Consider the following 20,169-nt stretch of genomic DNA (forward strand, 5'->3'; position numbering starts at 1 on the left):
TTGGGCTGGGCTGTTGAGCATAAATGATGGCACCATGAGAGACACAGATCTAGAATAGTTTTATCCTATTAGATTTTAATAAGGAATGCAATTATATGTAGCCTTTAACTCAGTAGCAAATTCATTAATCCCAATAATATACCATGCATAAATCTTACCTGTCTGCCATCGTCTGCCATCAAAACAATTGTCATGGGATAAAGGTAGACCACTCCCCACTGCTTTCCTTCTTTCTCTACAGATCCCAATTAGCATCCATTGCATTTTTTAGGACCTGATTCAAAATTTCCTCCTTTCAGAAAGCATGTCCATCGGGATCACTCTTTATTCTCTGGCCGGGTTATTTTGTCTGTGAGTTTTGTTAGGTGTTTTTGTTGTTGTTGTTTTTGTTGTTGTGCTATTTTTCTTCTGTTAATGTGCTGTCTGTAACTTTTTCCAACTTGTTGCATGCATCTGCTCTGCTTTTTAGGATAGATTGGATGAAGCTAGAAGAGACAGTGGTATCATGTTTTAATTACCCAGTTAGGAGCATGGTCTTTGTTATTTAGGAGACATTTCCTCCTGAATTTGTTCTGTTAGCCATCTGAGTACTGCTCCATTGTCAGAAATCAAATAGGAGCAGATGTTACCATCAGTGAAAATCATCAATAGATCAGAAGTTTTCCTTTTGACATCTATATTCTATAATATTTAAAAATATCATAGCATGTTTTCCTGTAGCATATTATTTCATTCACCTCTATTGTTTTTCCCCACATTCCAGTGTAAACTGCTCTGCTTCTCTCTTCACCTTCTTGGGGGTCTTTTTTGAGCATAGAAATTGTGATGGTGGTAGAATTAAATGATATGAGTAAACCAGGGTGAGATTTTCTTTCCACTCCTGGAATGAGGGCACCTTTGGGCTCTTGGCCTTCTAAGGAACTTAAAGACTTAAGTTCTTTTAGTGCTAGGATCTATGGCTTATATATCTCTCTATTCCTCTATGGTGTCAAGCAGTGAGATCTTAAAGTAGATGCTTAAAAACACATTGGCTAACTGGTTGCTTGGTTAGCATGGGAGATTTAAATATAAACAACTTCATATATAATTTTTCTTTTTCAAGGATTCTATACTCATTACTTATGACATTCACTTAAGTTCGTACTTAAATAAAATTTTATTTACACATGAATTAAAAGAGTCAATCTTACCTCCTAGATGGGAAAACATATGATGCTTTTGTGTCTTACCTAAAAGAATGCCGACCTGAAAATGGAGAGGAGCACACCTTCGCTGTGGAGATTTTGCCCAGGGTGTTGGAGAAACATTTTGGGTATAAGTTATGCATATTTGAAAGGGATGTAGTGCCTGGAGGAGGTAAGATGGAATGCCAGACAGAAAAATATTCGAGATAGTTTCTTTTTAAAAAATGAATGAGCTAGCCCCCAGATAGCTATTCCATTTTCCTTAAAAACAAATGAATAAGGTCCTTTAAGCCAGAGATAACCAGGTGAGTCAACAGTCGATAGTGAGGAAACAAACTACTGAGCTTCCAATAGTCTCTTCTCTTGGGCTCTGTTCTTTGTGCTTCATGGTTCTCTGAAACTTTGGGAAAGGGAGAGGGCGTTTCCTTTTCAGAACCGGGTCCAGAGCTGGCGTTATCATGAAGCATTTATTTAGAAATGACCCACGGTGAGAATATCTGTACCTCAGCAGCAGTTCCTAATTTAACATGTGATGTGTGGACTAGTTAATGCTCACTAGTAACTCTTACTAGAAATAAACACGGGTTAATTATTACTAGAAAATGCACAGGTTTTTATTGTGTTGATATTGGTGATGAAATTTAAGTAGAAAATAGGAAAATTGAAAAGGGAAAAAATAACAGGAAAGCAGTGATCCCCATCAGATCATAGCTATGAAATTCAATGTTCTTTTTATTAATATAGGAATACAAATGGTCACGGTGCATATATTAAAGCAAATTACCGCAATTTTTTTTTTAAATGAGTAACTTTTTTAGATTTTCTCTGAAGTATTCAGAACAAACATTTAAAATCTGGTGTCAAATTATTCTGGATACTGATGCTTAAAAAACAAAACAAAAGTTTTATTATTACCATCATTCATGTATTAATCTAATATCTATTGGATACTATTCCTGTGCCAAGTTGTGAACTAGGCATCAAAGATATAACAGTGAGAAAGAAATAGTTACATTCCCCCCCATATTACAAATTAGAAGGGAAAATATTGTTAACTTACACTACTGTTTAGTAATAAACAACTTGTCAAAAAAATATGCCAGATTATCAGATGCATACATTGTGGTATTTTTGGATAGCAGTTCTTTGCATCTAAGAAGGCATATTGTTACTTAGAAAGCATTTATTCTGGGCCATACATCAATTTTACTATATTTCCGTTATTTTCTAGGGATCTTTCTTGAAAACAGATTTATTCTTAATTCATAAATAAAAATAATGTTCGAATATTCAGTTGTAATTAGGTTTGGTTAAACATCTATTTGAGAACAGTGAGAGGTCTAGAACAGGGGTTGGCAATTTACCAGCCACGGGTTCCATCACACCTGCAACCCTTATTGAAACACAGCCACGCACATTGGTTTACCTGTCGCCTGTGTCTGCATCTGAGCTACAACAACAGAATTGAGTAGTTGTGACAAAGACAGTGTGACCTGCAAAGCCTAACATGTTTACTATCTGGCCCTTTGCAGAAAAAGTTTGCCAACCCCTGGTCTAAAATAATGGATGGTTTTGTTTTATTGTGCCTTTTTGTCTTTCAATTTTTAAATTCTGATTTTAGCATGCTCTTTTCTGCTTGAGGAGAAGAAGGATAGTATACTAGTTAGAAAAATGTATTCCACTTGGGTTTAGATTCTGATTCTGCCATTTACTAGCTGTGTGACTCTGGGCAGGTTACTTAACCACTCTGTGCTCTGGCTTCCTTGTCTGTTAAATGGAGGTGATAACAGTATCTTCTCTGTAGGGTATTGTGATGATTAAATGAGTTAATATACAAAAAACATTTAAAATAAGGTATGGTACAGAATAAGTGCTAAGTAGGTGTTCATTATTATTGTTACCTAGCGATTTTTTAATAAGCATATAAAATTGAGAACAAATGGTTTGCCTTAAAGAAAAACTTATTAGTGAGGTTAGGAGTTAATATAAAATAAGACTGTGCAAAATGACTTTTATCTCGTGTTCCCCCTTTCAGTTATCTTAAATTAATATGGGTTATCTTGCATTTTCAGCTGTTGTTGATGAAATCCACTCACTGATAGAGAAAAGCCGAAGACTAATCATTGTCCTAAGTAAAAGTTATATGTCTAATGAGGTCAGGTATGAACTTGAAAGTGGACTTCATGAAGCATTGGTGGAAAGAAAAATTAAAATAATCTTAATTGAATTTACACCTGTTACTGACTTCACATTCTTGCCCCAATCACTAAAGCTTTTGAAATCTCACAGAGTTCTGAAATGGAAGGCCAATAAGTCTCTTTCTTATAACTCAAGGTTCTGGAAGAATCTTCTTTACTTAATGCCTGCAAAAACAGTCAAGCCAGGTAGAGAGGAATCGGAAGTCTTGCCTGTTCTTTCAGAGTCTTAATTTTCAGAAACACTGAATGCCAAAAAGAACTCGAGATATTCTGGGGACTGAGTGTATGAACCAGTTCATAACAAAGGCTGTGACTCAAAATATTTAACTCTGTAAAAATCCTGCACACAGTTTGAAGATGAAACTTGTCATTAGGTTGGCAGGAATAAGACTAAAGATTGCGCCGGGGGCTGTGGGCACGTGCTCTCAGAAGACCTGGAATTCAAAAGAAATGGAGCTCTTCTTTTTCTCCCTCTTTCATAACTGGATGCAGCTGCTCATACTCAATCCCATATTCAGCAAGTTTGAAGCCGGTCATGATGCAAAGTAACCTATGCCCTACAAAAAGGGTGCATCTTTAAAAGTTTTAATGCCAGTGCTTAATTTGAATAAGGGGATTTTAAGTGCCTGAAGAGGCATTTTCTAGGGACCAGTGAGTGACTGAGTAACTGAAATGCTGCTTTCACTCCCTAACACCATGGATCTGGTGTGCATAGGATGTGGGAGGAGGGGCTGGCAGGGCTGCCTTCAGAGCCTGCAGGGCCTCAGCCTCAGGATGCATTTAATGTATCCCGGCCACAGTTGCAGCCAACAGTTCTTGAAAGCTCAGTAGGGCCCTGCAACGCAGAGCCTGCTTATGTGGATCTATTTATGGGAACTTCTTAAAAGGACCCCAGAATAGCTCTTTATCTTTCACAAGAGACACAAATTCTAATTTAGTTAATTATCTGGGCCTTTCACTTTTGATGCTGTGAAATATTTGTTGATTTTGTGTGAATGTTTATATCAAAATGTTTGCCAAGTTGTATTCGCCATTGAATAGCAAAAAACTGATAGTTACTCGCTTGTTTTTTAAAAATTACATATTAAAAATGCCCTTGGCATAAGGCAGCATGGTGTGGCAGTTAAGAGATGGGCTGTGCAGCCCATCCTGAGCTCCAGTCCTGAGTTTGCTACTTACTTCTGTGGCCTCTGGAACCTTATCCAACCTCTTGGTGCTTCAGTTCCCTCATCTGTGAAATTAGAACTTATAATAATTGTACCTACCTCCCAGGGGTAACTAAATGAATAAATATAATAAAGTACTTACAGTGGTTCCTGACACAGACTCAGCACTCCGTCAGTGTTGCCATGTCTATTTTTATTATCATTATTAATGATTACTTAGATCAATTATTTAGCAGTGGACTAATGGAAGCTACAGAGCAGGGAAGGGAAGCAGATCTAGGGAGGAAGTCAGTTTTGATTTGAGGAAGTTTGCACATGTAGAGAGGCATATTGGAGAAGCATATCCAGAGGGCAAGAGATATCTCTCCATTGAACATCTGCCTCTTTTGAGGTTGGAAGACACATGTCTTACTCCCTAAAGGGAGCCCAGCACTGGGAGCCTTCTTGATGATCTCAAAAATAATAGCTATTCAGAAAATCACCAAGTGACTGTGAAACCGTCAGTTTAGAAGGCTGGTTAGAACACGTGGGAGCAACATGAATGTTCTACAAAAGTTTAAAGCAGAGATTGTTTCAAATAGATGTAGTAGATATTACTGAAAACCAAAAAAGAGTGAGATTGTCAGTGTAAGAATGTGGTTTAATGTTTGTAGTGCTTACAATTTTGTGTACCAACTGGATGGCTAAAAAGGATAAAATAATTTAACTAATAGCTCATATTTTATGTGTGAAAACATGTTAGTGAACATATATAATCAAAATAGATTTCATTGCTATTGCATAGTCTCTAATACATAGAGTGATTTTGCTTTTCTCTTTTATTATACTTGCTTTAAAATACTTGAAATATATTTTGTATTAAATGCATTTCAAGTTAAATGTCTTAAATGTATACATTAGATGTGTGCTTTAAAATGCATAAAATACATTGAAATACATTAATGAACCATTAGTCTAATGCCTTTATTTTTGAAATGTCATGACATCTTTTTCACTTACTTTAAGATTCCAATTCCTCATTCTCAACATAGACTCCTACCTGTTTTAATAGAATATGGGCCATTCAAAATGAATTCATGCACCTCTCTCTTTCAGCGAGACAGAAAGTTAACAAGGATACCCAGGAATTGAACTCAGCTCTGCACCAAGCGGACCTAATAGACATCTACAGAACTCTCCACCCCAAATCAACAGAATGTACATTCTTTTCAGCACCACACCACACCTATTCCAAAATTGACCACATAGTTGGAAGTAAAGCTCTCCTCAGCAAATGTAAAAGAACAGAAATTATGACAAACTGTCTCTCAGACCACAGTGCAATCAAACTAGAACTCAGGATCAAGAAACTCACTCAAAACCGCTCAACTACATGGAAACTGAACAACCTGCTCCTGAATGACTATTGGGTACATAACGAAATGAAGGCAGAAATAAAGATGTTCTTTGAAACCAACGAGAACAAAGACACAACATACCAGAATCTCTGGGACACATTCAAAGCAGTGTGTAGAGGGAAATTTATAGCACTAAATGCCCACAAGAGAAAGCAGGAAAGATCCAAAATTGACACCCTAACATCACAATTAAAAGAACCAGAAAAGCAAGAGCAAACACATTCAAAAGCTAGCAGAAGGCAAGAAATAACTAAGATCTGAGCAGAACTGAAGGAAATAGAGACACAAAAAACCCTTCAAAAAATTAATGAATCCAGGAGCTGGTTTTTTAAATGTCAAATTGCCTTGCACATACCTTCTTATTTCACACCTTCCATCCAGGAGCAAAATAATTCTCTTCTGTTTCTCACAAGCCACTCAATACTAAACACAGGGACTTATACATGGTAAGTCTTCACATGTCAGTTAATTAATGGGCGTATTTTAAAATTCTGGTTTAAACATCCCCAACCAGGACCAACAAATAACTTTTCAGGTATAAAACAGCTTTCTTTTCCATGGTTCAGATGCCCTTAAACTGTGAAGTCTATTTTAGAGAATCAGCACAACTACTTTTCTAGGGCACGTGAAGAAACCCCTCCTACATGTCTGTCATGTCCTAGAAGCATTTACTCATTAGAGCTATATCCTCTCAAAGCAGTGAGAAGCCTTAGGCCCCACATATTCCAAACCCAGGAACTTGAGGCACGGTAAGTCCAGGGACTTGGTCACAGTTGCGCACGAGCAGTCTGACCACGTTGGCACAGGACAGCGTACGGCCTCCTCTTGGAGATGAGCATCTTGGAGGCTGCAGGCACTTTTCTGGGGCCGACAATTTTCTAAGAGGGCCTAGGGCAGGGGCCTGCGGAGGGGAAGTGGGCTGTCTAGGACTGGCTCTGAGGAGGAAAAGAGAGTGAGAGGGATGCTCAGGATTCCTTATAAGCCATTAAAAAAAATAGGCATTCAAGTTCAGTGCAGAGTGAAAGAGCACACTTGATGGAGCACATCCGCCGACTGTGGCCCCTCCTGAGATACAGGGAGTTAGAACCCCCTTGTGTTTAATAATTAATAGTGAACATGTTAACTGACTTTCAAATAGTGGCTTGGGAGTCTTGGGGTTCTTCAGAGGTGACTCAGGGACCATCCTGGATGGTGGAATGGAAAACTGGAGAACGTGGGAGCTGGGCTCCTGGATCTTCCCTTTCACCTCACTGCTCACACCCCCTCCATATACCACAACTAGAACCACACTGCTTTTATCCATGTTGTATGTTGAGGACTCACATAACATTTTATTTAACACAACAGAATACTTCTGAGGAGGTCATGGTTTAGATACAACAAATATAATTCTCTCTAGCCAGTTTAAACAGAAATCATTACAGAATTATTTAGAAAGATGAAGAAACGGACTCTAGGCTCCTCTTCCAGGGATATCTTCCAAAGTCATATGAAAAACCTGGGCTGCCAAATAGAGCTGTTGATCTTGCCACAACCAGAAAGAAATCTGTGCAACCAGGAAGCTCTTGCTGCAGCTGCCAGCTCCAGAACCAGACAGGCTGAAGTCTAAGTTGACTGAGAGCCATCTAATATGAAATTGTTGATTGAGAAGGCCAATTGCTTCTGTGCACCTAACTGAGACCGCCAGGAGCAGCAGCTTTGAGTGGCAGTCTTAACAGGAGGTGAGGCTGGGCACTGCCGTTAAAACATCGGCAGAAATGGCACTGCAGAAATGGCCACCTGATCGAAGCCTTTTGCTTTAGATGTTCTCCACGTAAACATTATATGTACATACACACATATACATATACACATATATACACACACATGTACATGCATACATATACACACAATTTGGTTTTTAGGAAACCAAGTGTTATAAATTGTGGTTTTTCTTAAAATACAATAAAATTTTACTGTAAGTGGAAAAAAAAACAACAACACTATTAAGATGAGAGATAAGACAATAGCAGAGCACAGAGGTCAGTAAGTCAATGCCTTAGGCCTAGAGTTTTCTCTAGAAGAACATTTGGCTCTGGTTACTTGCACATGGGCCTGACGAGAAACCATCTTGGTCATAGGGTGACCTTGGAAAGAAACAGACTGAGGCCACTTACATTGGGTTTTATACCGCTTACAACCAGACTTAATATGGACAAATATAAACTCCAAAACATGCCTTAGAAACAATGCCCTCTATAACGAAATTGACTTTAGAATAATTATCTCAAATGGCCTGTGAAAATGAATGAATGAATAAATGGCTTTTTAGAAATATGTGTAGCAAAAGAATTAGCTTCAAAACTTTCAAGATTCTGTTACATTGTTTATTTCTATTCAATGATCATGTGCACTGTGTACAGAATGAAATTAAAAGATGAATGAAGATGTTACTAAGATATGATCCATAACTGGCTTGCATTTTTTAACAAATATACATGAAATTAAGCATTTGTATGAGAGCTGTCCTCTTGGAAGTAAGCATGTAAGCAGATCACACACTTTCTATAATGATTTTCTTGAATCAAACCACTTTTAAAATTCGTCTTTAGAAACTCACAAACCAAGGCACAAAATAGCCAATATCCTTACATTTTCTTTCTTTAGTCATGTATTTTTGAAATTACCAAAGTCACTTGAGCTAAGCCTGATGAGTAATGGTGATAACCAAGTTGATTTTTTTAAAAATCAAAAGCAAGGTGTGATGTTAAAGTTACATTTGTTTTCTGCAGTGAGTTGCAAACCAGTTACTGACTTTTCAAGTTGTTTCTCTTGATTTTCAGTGTTATCATATTATTACATTCAAATTGTGAAACTTAGAAAAAGTATGGCCAAGAGGGAATTCAAGCTTATATTAAGCAAAGAGAAAAAAAGAGAGCACTTGGCTGCTTTAACTTTACATTTTAAAATGTTTGTTATGAAACATTTGAAACACACAGAGAAGTAGAAGGAAATATGCAACAAATATTCCTACATCTACAATCCAGACTCAAAGATTGCTAACATTTTCCCATGTTTAATTTATCCCTGTCTTTTTCATACTGGATGTTTTTGTTGTAGGTTTCTTGCATCATGATGACATTACTCTTGAATACTTCCACATGCATCTCCAGTAAATAGAAACTTATCTTCAAAATCACAATTGCCAACATTTAACAAAATTAACAATCATTTTCTAACACTAAAATTGTCTATTTTTGGCCATCTTCAGGTTGATTCCTAAGTTCTTTTGACTCCACTGTAGTATTTTTGATCATTTCCTAATTTTGTTGTGATTTTCTAATATGGGAAGGTGTTCCAGACTTGTTCTTTTCTTAGGATTTTCTGATATGGGAAGGTGTTCCAGACTTGTTCTTTTCTTAGGATTTTCTGATATGGGAAGGTGTTCCAGACTTGTTCTTTTCTTAGTCCCAGACAAAGCCATTTCTCTACGGAGCCATGGTTCCTTTCGGTGAGAAATTGTTTTTAGAGACCACAATTTGGGTCTAACAGTTGCACACTCTTAACTGAGTTCATCAATGTTTCTAGGCTTTCTAAGTAGATATAACAAGGAAATACATATACATCCATAAAATGAATGATAAATTAATACTGAAAATCCAATTTAAATTTAGGACCGCAGGTTTTACTTAGCCTCATCAATTTTACATTGGAATCACTGCCACGCAGAAAATTCCAGTTCCCAATGGCATCAACATAATTGTTAATTTGCTTTATCCCACAGTGTACATACATCCAAAATGCATATATTTCAGAAGAATTATAATACCAACACATCCTTTAATATTTTGTTTCCTAATAGTTGAAAACATTTTTGTACTGTTTTATCCCTTGAGAATATTTCACTAGAATATAGAGTCATCATTGTATTCTGAAGTTATTTGAAATTACTCCTCTTATTGTGTTTTTTTCAGTTAAACATATTTATTTGTTTTGTTTTGATTTTTAGGAATTGATTTATTATTATTATTATTATTATACTTTAGGAATTGATTTTTAAAATTTATTTTGTTTTATAATAGGGCAAAACATTTTTCAAAATGATGTTGGTTTATCCTTCTATATTTTTATATAAGTAAATATTCATGCATATTTATTTCTTGTCACCTCTCACAGATAAATAGTAGAGATAAACAGTAGATATTATATACAATTTCTCCCCTTGATTTTACCACTTGATAATATATTCTAGAGATCACTCCATAACTGTACATGGAACTATTTCTGATAAATACTTTTTTATACAGATACATGGTATACCATTGTGTGGCTGTACCATAGTTTATTCAATCAGTCCCAAATATTTCCAGTTCTTCTGCTCTTACAATTTATGTTACAAAGAAGTCTTATGCATGCATATTTCATGCTTTTTCCTTAGAATATTTTTGGGATATTTGACGTAGGATTGCTGGGTCAGAGGGTAATACATATGTAATTTTGCTCCATATTGCCCAATTCATCTTCATAGGGGTTGTAACATTTTGTATTCTTATCATCAATGTCTTGGAGTGCTTGTCCCTTAGCTTTGGCCCATTTCTCTACAGAGATTTTGATCTCTTTCATTACCATTGTGGGAAGGTTTTTACGTGGTAGACATATTAAGACTTTTTGATGTAAATTGCAATTGTTTTCCAGTTTTTTTTTCTTTGCTTTTAGATTTTAAAAGAATTAATCCATTCTTTCAATACTGATATGGACTCATTTTTCACTTTAAATCTTCAATCCATTTAGAATTTATTATGGTGTTTAGTCTGAGAAATGGATCCATTGCATTGTTTTCATATGTTTGTGTATTTATCACAACACCACTTCTTAAAAAGGTCATTTTTTACCCACTAACATGAGACACCCATTTAATGTCTATTCAATTTCCATATGCTATTAGACCTAGTTCTAGACCATCTATTCTGTTCCATTGGTAAATGTGTTTTAAATTGACACATAATGATTGTACATATTTATGGGGTACACTGTGATGTTTTGATACATGTGTACATTATTAAAACTGAAATCAGGGTATTTAGCATATCCATCACTTCATACATTTGTCGTCTTTGTGATCAGGACATTTAAAACCCTCTGTTCTGGCTGTTTTTAAATCTATAATACCATCTTGTTAACCATAGTCACCCTATGTCCAATGAAACACCAAAATTTACCCCTCCTAACTGTACTTTTGTACCTATTGGCCAATTTCTCCCTATCCTTCTGCTTCCTGGCCTCTGGTAACCACTATCCTAACTCTCTACTTCTATGTGTTCAACTTCTTTAGATTCCATGTATGAGTGAGATAATGCGGTATTCATCTTTCTGTGCCTGGCTTATTTCACTTACATAATGTCCTCCAGGTTTATACATGTGGCAAATAACAGAATTTCTTTTTGTTAATTGGATAAATAATATTTTATTGTGTATACATACTCCATTTTCTTTATGCATTCATTCACTGATAGACACTTAGGTTGATTCCATATCTTGGCTATTGCAAATAGTGTTGCAATAAACATGAGAGTGCAGATATCTCTTTAACATACTGATTTCATTTTGTTGGGGGGATATATACTCAGCAGTGGGATTGCTGAATTATATGGTAGTTCTATTTTTTAATTATTTGAGGAATCTTAATACTGTTTTCCATAATGGCTGTATTAATTTACATTCCTACCAACAGTATATAAGAGTTTCCCTTTCTCCATGTTTGTACCAGCATTTGTTATTTTTTTATCTTTTTGATAATTGTCATTTTAATTGAGATGAGTTGATATCTCTTTGTAGTTTTGACCTGCATTTTCCTAATAATTAGTGATATTGAACATTTTTTCACATACCTGTTGACCATTTTTATGTTATCTTTTGAGACATAGCTATCCAGATATTTTCTCCACTTTAACAGTATTAATTCTAATCCATGAACATGGAATACCTTTCCAATATTTTGTGTCATCTTTAATTTTTTAAATCAATGTTTTATAGTTTTAAGTGTGGAGATTTTTCACCTCCTTGGCTAAATTATTACTAAGTATTTTATTTCTTTTGTAGCTATTGTAAATGGGATTGTTTTCTTGATTACTTTATCAGACAGTTTGCTATTTGGGTATAAAAATGTTATTGATTTTTGTATGTCGATTTCATATCCTGCAACTCTGCTGAATTTGTTCTCACCATTTTTTAGTGAATTCTTTGGGGTTTTCTATACATATTATCATGCTGTCTATAAACAGAGATAATTTCATTTCTTCCTTTTGAATTTTGATGCCTTTTACTTATTTCTCTTGCTCGTTTACACCGGCTAGGACTTACAGTACTATATTGAATAGAAGTGGTGAAAGTGGGCATCCTTATCTTATTCCAGATCTTAGAGAAAAAATTTTCAATTTTTTCCCATCCAGTGTGATGTTAGTTGTGGGTTTTTATATATGGCTTTTATTGCATTGATGTGGGCTTTATATATGGCTTTTATTGCATTGTCATACCTACACCTTCTGTTCCCAATTTGTTGACAGCTTTACCATGAAGGAATGTTAAATTTTGTCAGATGCTTTTTTGGCATCTATTGGAATGATCATACGGTTTTTGTCCTTCATTCTGTTAATGTGATACATCATGTTTATTGATTTGCATATGTTGAAACATCCTCACATTCCTAGATGAAATCCCACTTGATAATGGTGAAAAATCTTTTTAATGTGCTGTTGAACTCAGATTGCTAGTATTTTTTGAGGGATTTTGCATTTATATATATAAGGAACATTGGCCTGTAGTTTTATTTTTTTTATTGTGTCCTTGTCTGATTTTGGTATCATCATAATGCTTGCCTTGTAGAATGCATTTGAATGTATTCCCTTCTCTTCAATTTTTAAATAATAGTTTCAGTAGAATTGGTATTAGTTATTCTTGAAATGTTTCATAGAATTCAGTAATGAAGCTATCAGCTCCTGGGCTTTTCTTTGATGGAAGACTTTTTACTGACTTAATAATATTATTTGTTATTGATCTCTTCAGGTTTTCTGTCTCTTCATGGTAGGTTATATGTGTCCAGAAATGTATCCATTTTTTATAGTTTATCCAATTTGTTGGCATATAATTGTTCACAATAGCCTCTTAGGATCCTTTGTATTTCTGTGGTATCGGTTGAAGCATTTCCTTTTTTGTCTCTGATTTTATTTATTCTAGTTTTCCCTACTTTTTTTCTTAGTCTGACTAAATAGGTGTAACAGACATTTCCAGAACATTCCACTCAACAGCTGCAGAATATAGATTCTTCTCAACTGCACATGGGACATTCTCTAGGATAGATCATACAGTAGGCCACAAAACAAGTCTTAAAAAATTTAAGAAGATTAAAATCATTTCAAATATCTTTTCTGAGTACAATGGTATAAAACTAGAAATCAATACAAGAGAATTTTCAAAAACTTTACAAACCCAAGGAAACTAAACAACATGTTTAATTTTTTTTTTTAAACGTAAATGATGTTTATTTTTGTTCAAAACCTTTTCTGCAACTTTGGAGGTGATCATATAGTTTTTCTCCATAGAGAATGTTAATGTTTTCATAATATCAAACCAACTTTGCAGTTCTGGGATAGACACCACTTCATCCTAATGAATTTTTAAAATATGTATTTTATGTGCTAATATTTTATTTAGGACTTTGTATATATACTTCTAAATAAGATTGGTCTGTAGTTGTATGTGTGCAAAATCTTTGTCATAGCATCCCATTATTAAATATTAGTAGACAGTGAAAAATCCTTACATATTTAAGAAAATTCTTTACTATGAAAGGCCAAGATTAACAAATAACAAAATGGAACTTGGAGGAAATGGAGATAAGCCAAAGGAAAACACATTTAAAGAACAAACTTTAATATTTTCAAAGAGACAAGAAAATATATTACTTCAGAGCATAATAAAAATAACTTGGAAATTAAAAAATGAATTAACTAAAGTGGAAAAGACAATATCAGGGTTGGAGAACAATGAAGTGTTACCCAAAATGTAAAACAAGGAGGTAAATAAATGAAAATAGAAAAAAATAGAAGAACTTGCAAATTAGTCTAGAGTAATAGAATATCTATAAAATGACAATAAACAGACACTCTTTAAAATAAGAATAAAAAAATAATATTTTTGGAAATAAGAAAGTATCTCAAAATAGAATGATATGAAGTTCCAGATTGAAAGGGCCCACCAATTAATTACTCAGCAAAATGGAGACAGTAATGCCTTAACATTTGGGAGAAAATGTGATCTATCTCCTAAATTTCTCTCCTGAGTCAAACGGTTATTCAAATATGAGGATAAAATAGATATTTTCAGACATGTAAGGCCTCAGGATATTTCCTGCCATGTCCCTTTGCCTGAGATCTCCTGGAAGAAGTGGTCCTCCATAAAGAGAATATATAGTACTTCGGGCTTCAGAGAAACAGAATCCAGCTAAGAAGAATGGTGGAAGGCATCTCCAGATCTCCAGACTGATGGTAAATGGAAATCCAATGCTGGAAATTGTGCATTTGCCATATTTAAGCAGAAGAGCAATTTCCAGGTAGAGATGGTCTTTAGGAAGGAGATTTCCTAATGTGTTGAATGCATTGAAAATGCATTAACGTGATAATGCATTAATTGTCCACTAGAAGTACATTTCTAGTGGAGAATTTAAAAACATATTAATGAAAGATATAAAGAAATTTAACTAAATGAATAAAATAATTGTTTTTTGTACTATTCAAGGACTGATAATGAATAATAATAGAATTTAATTTGGAAAATGCAAGCATGAAGGGGATCATTGAAAATTTGATAGGATCAATGTAAGTTCTTTTGTGACTAAATGAGTATTGGAATTTGAGTATTTTGGAAAGTAAGTTGGATGATAGGAGCTAATTGCCAAGGGAGTGGGATGATTTCAATTGGGAATATGGAGGTATAGCAATTATTAGTAATGACAAGTCTAGGTTATGATTACAGGAATAAATAGTGAAGTAAGGATGCAATATAAGAGGCTTGGAGGAGAGGAAGTCAAAGAACTGAGAGACAAGGACATTAAATGGGTCATCTAATATCAATGCTAATATATCAATGCTAATACCAAGAATCAAAACAGGAAGAGTTCTGGCAAGAGTAAGAGTGAGCCCAGAACTAAACTCTTCAGGGAATAAAGCAGAGTGACCCAGGGATTTGTGGATGACTGCAACAAGGAGAGATACTGGGTGGGATAGCCCAAGGACATGATATTTGAAGCCGGGGGTTCTTAGGGAGGAGGGAGGTACAATGGCTGGAAACCAATGGTACCAGGAGTTGGGGAGGGAAAACAACCACCATGTAAGTGGTCTGTTAGAGAAACTAAGTCCTGAGGGGAGAGTCAAGCAGCAGGTGGTGGGGAGCAGAGGATTGAAAGTCTAGGGAAGAGTGTGAAAATATTAGAGCTCATAACCTTCACCATCTACACCTAAGATTTAAAAAAAATTAATGAAAATTCAGTGAATTATCTCAAGAAGCCATCTTTCAGTCCTCAGGTTGGCTAAGAGCTCCTCTCCTGTGGTCTGCTGTGCATATCTTTGTCTAGCATTACCATATAAGAAGTGACCTTTAGAGGTTCTGCTCCCTCAACTCAACTGTTAACCCTTGAAGGACAAGAATCATCTCATATTCATCTGTAGAATGACAGTTCCCAGTGAGAAAAGAAAAATAGTTCAGAGCAGCATGAGCCACGTGAGGTATGCAAAGTTTATCAGGCCCAGAGAGACATAAGTATGGGACTAAAGTCATGCCCTCTCTCCACCCATGCCTTGTAGCATCTTCCTGCCCCCAAGCATGACTAATTCAAGCCAATTAGGCCTTCCTGCTTTATGGATGGAGGTCAGGCTCGCATCCATGGCATAGACAAGATCTAGGGAACTCAAAGGTTACCGACAGCACGGGAAAGGCAGCGCATAGGTAAATGCGGACAGTTCCCACTTCCAGGCCCCCTATTAACATGGGTGAAAAGCTGCATTGGCACCCACGGGTTGCACCCTGCTGAGGTCACTAGGCCTTGGGAATATAAGGATGGAAGAAAGAAAAGGGGATGCTTCTTTCTCTCCCTCACATACTCCAGGTATTCGCTGGGAAGATAAAGAAACTAGGGATGCCTTTTTCCCTTCTTTCTAGATGGGTAAACAATCATCTTCAGCATGTGTTTCTCTCAAATGCCCCCTGAATCACTGGGATTCCTTTGAGGAAAAAAAAAAAAAAAAAGCCTTCTTTCCCCTTTTGCCTCCTCTGTCCTCTCTTCACAGATAGGTAATTGTGTCCCCATACCACAGGACACTCCCCTTGGGTGCACCCCCCAAACAGGGAAAAGTTAATTACCCCAAACCTTAAGCTGCTTGGCTTAAAACTGAGCTCAGGGGAAGGGAACCCAGAAGTCTGACATGCCAGCAAAAGGATAAAAGTTTTTACCAGTCGGACTTCTGGCCTCCCTCTCCCTGTGCAAACGATTGAATGGATGATAAAATCACGTTTATATCCTCTGTAAAGTTTGGATTAATGGAAAAAAGAATTTATGAGGCTACTCTTAAGCTGTAGCCAATCTGGTGTGCTTTGCATGACTTTCTATATGGTTGTGTCATGAAGAGGAGTACCTTAGGATAGAATATGGGCCTAGGACCCCATAAGCCTACTGTTCAAGCCAGCCTGGCAAATGGTCAGCAACAAACTTCGGGTCTCCATCTTGTTTTATTTCTTGGGAGTTTGACATTGTAACCATGTGGCAATACTTTGTTTTGGTCTCTGCCATTTTATAATGGCAGCCTGGGTTCAATTCTGGCTTAGGGAATGAGTACTTTCTGGTTAATATCGTGTGACTTTTACCATTTGCTGATTTTCTTCCCCTCTGTGAACAACTTCTAGCTTCCTTTCTTAAATCTTCCTTTCTGAGAGCCACCTTTAAAGATTCTAGATTTTTTAAAAACTGCTTACCACTTCTTTGAAAATACCTCATACACTCACAGTTAAGTCATAACCTTAGTTGAGGCTTGTTGGTTTCATCTGTGAGGTTACTTTCCATAAAGTTCAAAAGCCAGAAATATTGGCCGCATGGCCTGGCTAAAGTCAGGTAACAGGGGACTTAAAAAGACTTTCTTAAAGAGTGCTCAGCTTAATTAAAAGTGGATATCCAAAGTATTGGTATATTTAAAAGGGCTTTTTTTTCCCTTGGATCTTGTTTTTCTGGAAAAAGGCTTTTTCTCAGTCAACTGAATTATTTTTCTCCATTTTGTCTTGCCACTCTTGGGGCACGCATGAGAGGCCCTAAGATAACTTGTGAGAGCATGGGACTCCTTGGGAAAAATAGAGAAGGTGCCACAGACCCCATTTTGGGAAGAAAGCTCTGTTTTCCTTATAGAACCCAGGAATTAAAAACACATAGGTCTCTCCCAAAATCTGTTTTTGTTTTCCAGCTATGCCTGTTTCTTGGGCCCTGAAAACTGCATGCTTTCCTAGCCCTGCTTCTTGAAGGACTCCACCCTGAGGCCAATGACCCAATTAGGAGATAGGCAAATGAAAAAATCTTTTTTTATTTTTGAAACAGAGTCTTGCTCTGTCACTCAGGCTAGAGTGCAATGCTGCAATCTCTGCTCACTGCAACCTCTGCCTCCCGGGTTCAAGCGATTCTCCTGTCTCAGCCTCCCGAGCAGCTGGGATTACAGGTGCACACCAGAACACCCAGCTAATTTTTGTATTTTTAGCAGAGATGGGGTTTCACCATGTTGGCTAGGCTGGTCTCGAACTCCTGACATCAAGTGATCTGCCCGCCTTGGCCTCCCAAAGTGCTGGGATTACGGGCATGAGCCACTGCGCTCAGCTCCAAATGAAAAATCTTACAACTACTGGATCTTCTTCTGTCTGTCTGTGTAATCATATGTGTTACGTGTGTGGTGGTTATATAAAACAGAGCTCTAATTCATTGACCTAAAGAAAAATAAGCACTTAGATCAAATATTTTTCAAGGAGAAATAAAAGCTGTAATGCCTTTTAGTTCACGTGACTTTAATCTTTGAAACATAAAAACAGTTTTAAAGATAATTGGTAAAGTGCAAATGTCTTCAAATGTAAATATATGGTCTAAATTATGTGGGTCAGATACTAGGTTTGCTAAATGTTTTAAGGTTATAAACTACTTTTTTAGCTTTTGAGAACCATTTGATTTGTATACTTTACAATTTGGTAAGGCCTGTGGACATATGGAATTACCCACCCCTTTAACTATGCCAGAAAGAATAAGACCTTATCTGTGACTAGAACATAATTAAAATAACTTACCAGAGGCCAGTCTGAGGGCTCCAGTGCCCGAGTAGAGGCAGCAGGTGGCTCCCAAGGCCTGGGCCAGCCCGCCTCCTTCAGTCTGCAGGCTACGCCCTTCTTCCTGCTGCTGTCCAGTTGTCTTTTGACTGCCACATATGGACCCCCAAAGATCTCCAAAGGAAACTTTCCTCATTACAGGAGGAGGTGGCTATTTTGGTTTCCACCTGGGCCATGCTCTGAACCAAAACGGAGTCCACGTAATTCTATTTGACATCAGCAGTCCTGCTCAAACCATTCCAGAAGGAATCAAGTTTGTACATGGAGACATCCGCCACCTCTCTGACATAGAGAAAGCCTTCCAGGACACAGCTGTCACATGTGTGTTTCATGTTGCCTCTTATGGTTTGTCAGGGAAGGAGCAACTAAATCAAAACCTGATCAAAGAAGTCAGCATTGGGAGTACAGACAACATCCTCCAGGTTTTCCAGAGGAGGGGGGTGCCAGAGAAGAAGGTGCTGGAGGCGGAGAGCACACCCCTGGACAGAGGTGATGGTGTCTTAAGAACCTGTGCTCTGAGGCCGGCTGGCATCTATGGGCCTGGAGAACAAAGACACCTTCCCAGAATAGTCAGCTATATTGAGAAAGACACGTTCAAGTTTGTCTGTGGAGATCCCAGAAGCCTGGTTGAGTCTGTCCATGTGGATAACTTGGTGCAGGCTCACATTCTGGCCTCAGAGGCCCTCAGAGCTGACAAGGGCCATATTGCCTCTGGACAGCCCTACTTCATCTCAGATGGCTGACCAGTGAACAGTTTTGAGTTCTTCTGGCCTCTGGTTGAGGGTCTGGATTACATGCTCCCATCCACCCACCAGCCGTTGACCGTGGTCTACTGCTTTGCTTTCCTAAAACAGATGGCTCGCTTCATTTTGGGTTGACTCTACAACTTCCAGCCCCTCCTCACCTGCACTGAAGGTTACAAAACTGGTGTCACCCATTATTTTAGCTTAGGGAAAGCCAAGAAAGAGATAACCAAATTTATTTGTCAATCATGTTCTTGACTGTAACTACGCTGGACATTTTGTCATTCATAGACAATTGTTGTCTTGTTTTGATTCTTTTCAAAAGATGGTTTGTAATCAGCTATAGAACTTTGACAGGTGCTCTAAAATGCAGGTTTCTGAGAACTTTAGAGATTATAATATTGGAATAGAGGGAAATGTACAGGATTCATGAAGAGCTGAAATGTTCGTGAATATCAAGCAGAACAAGAGTTAATGGAATAGACTGAGCTAATAGAAAACTGAAGTAATCTTTTTAACTTTTGGCTTAAAACATTGCTGATCCTTGTTTTTCAGAGGGAAGGAAACTTATTTTGAGCTATCTACAGTCTTTAATAATTGAGTAAGCTATACTCCTCTGAACAAAATTTGGAGCATATTTGTTTCTCTCTCTGCCTGGCTTCTCCAGAATTTGGAAACTCTTTGTAAGTATTCTTAGCTTATGGCAATACAGTTATTTGCATCAGTGTAATAAAAGTCCATTTTCTTTTGCAACAGGACACAATTGAAGAAACTGGTTGTTTTACCAAGGCTTTGACTGGAAGGATATGCTTCTACTTAAGGAATCTGGCTTGACTTGAAGAGCCAATTAAAGCCCCCTAGGAAAACTGGCCTCATTCCTTGTCTACACCATCCCTGCACAGGATTCCTAACCTGTGGTGACTAAAGAATGTCATTTTATAACAGGCCCTGTGTTTTTGGGACTTAAAGAAGAGAGAAATTCACAAAACTCATAGGTGTTTGAGGGTACAAACCCACAGCTAGGCTGGGCTTTAAAACGTCTTATCTGAGATTTCTTGTGGAACAGAGTTCCCTCAAAGCCAATTTAAAAGCCTATGTGA

At 37.0% G+C, this 20,169-nt stretch overlaps 1 protein-coding gene and 1 pseudogene across 4 annotated transcripts in view; both read left to right on the forward strand.

The window, feature by feature from the left end:
* IL18R1 (interleukin 18 receptor 1) overlaps nucleotides 1–6,174 on the forward strand; it is a 44,217-nt gene extending 38,043 nt beyond the window's left edge. For all 4 annotated transcript variants that reach the window (XM_009236703.4, XM_054547828.2, XM_054547827.2 and 1 more), the window contains 2 exons: nucleotides 1,198–1,356; nucleotides 3,257–6,174. In XM_009236703.4, coding sequence (XP_009234978.1) covers nucleotides 1,198–1,356; nucleotides 3,257–3,612 — 515 coding nt within the window. In that variant the 3' untranslated portion in view covers nucleotides 3,613–6,174. The remainder of the gene's footprint in view (nucleotides 1–1,197; nucleotides 1,357–3,256) is intronic.
* A 12,250-nt stretch (nucleotides 6,175–18,424) lies between these two features.
* LOC100444306 (short-chain dehydrogenase/reductase family 42E member 1-like) lies at nucleotides 18,425–19,327 on the forward strand (annotated as a pseudogene).
* The last annotated feature ends 842 nt before the right edge of the window (nucleotides 19,328–20,169 follow it).

The sequence above is a fragment of the Pongo abelii genome, chromosome 12 (genome assembly GCF_028885655.2).
Source record: "Pongo abelii isolate AG06213 chromosome 12, NHGRI_mPonAbe1-v2.0_pri, whole genome shotgun sequence".
NCBI lineage: Eukaryota > Metazoa > Chordata > Mammalia > Primates > Hominidae > Pongo > Pongo abelii.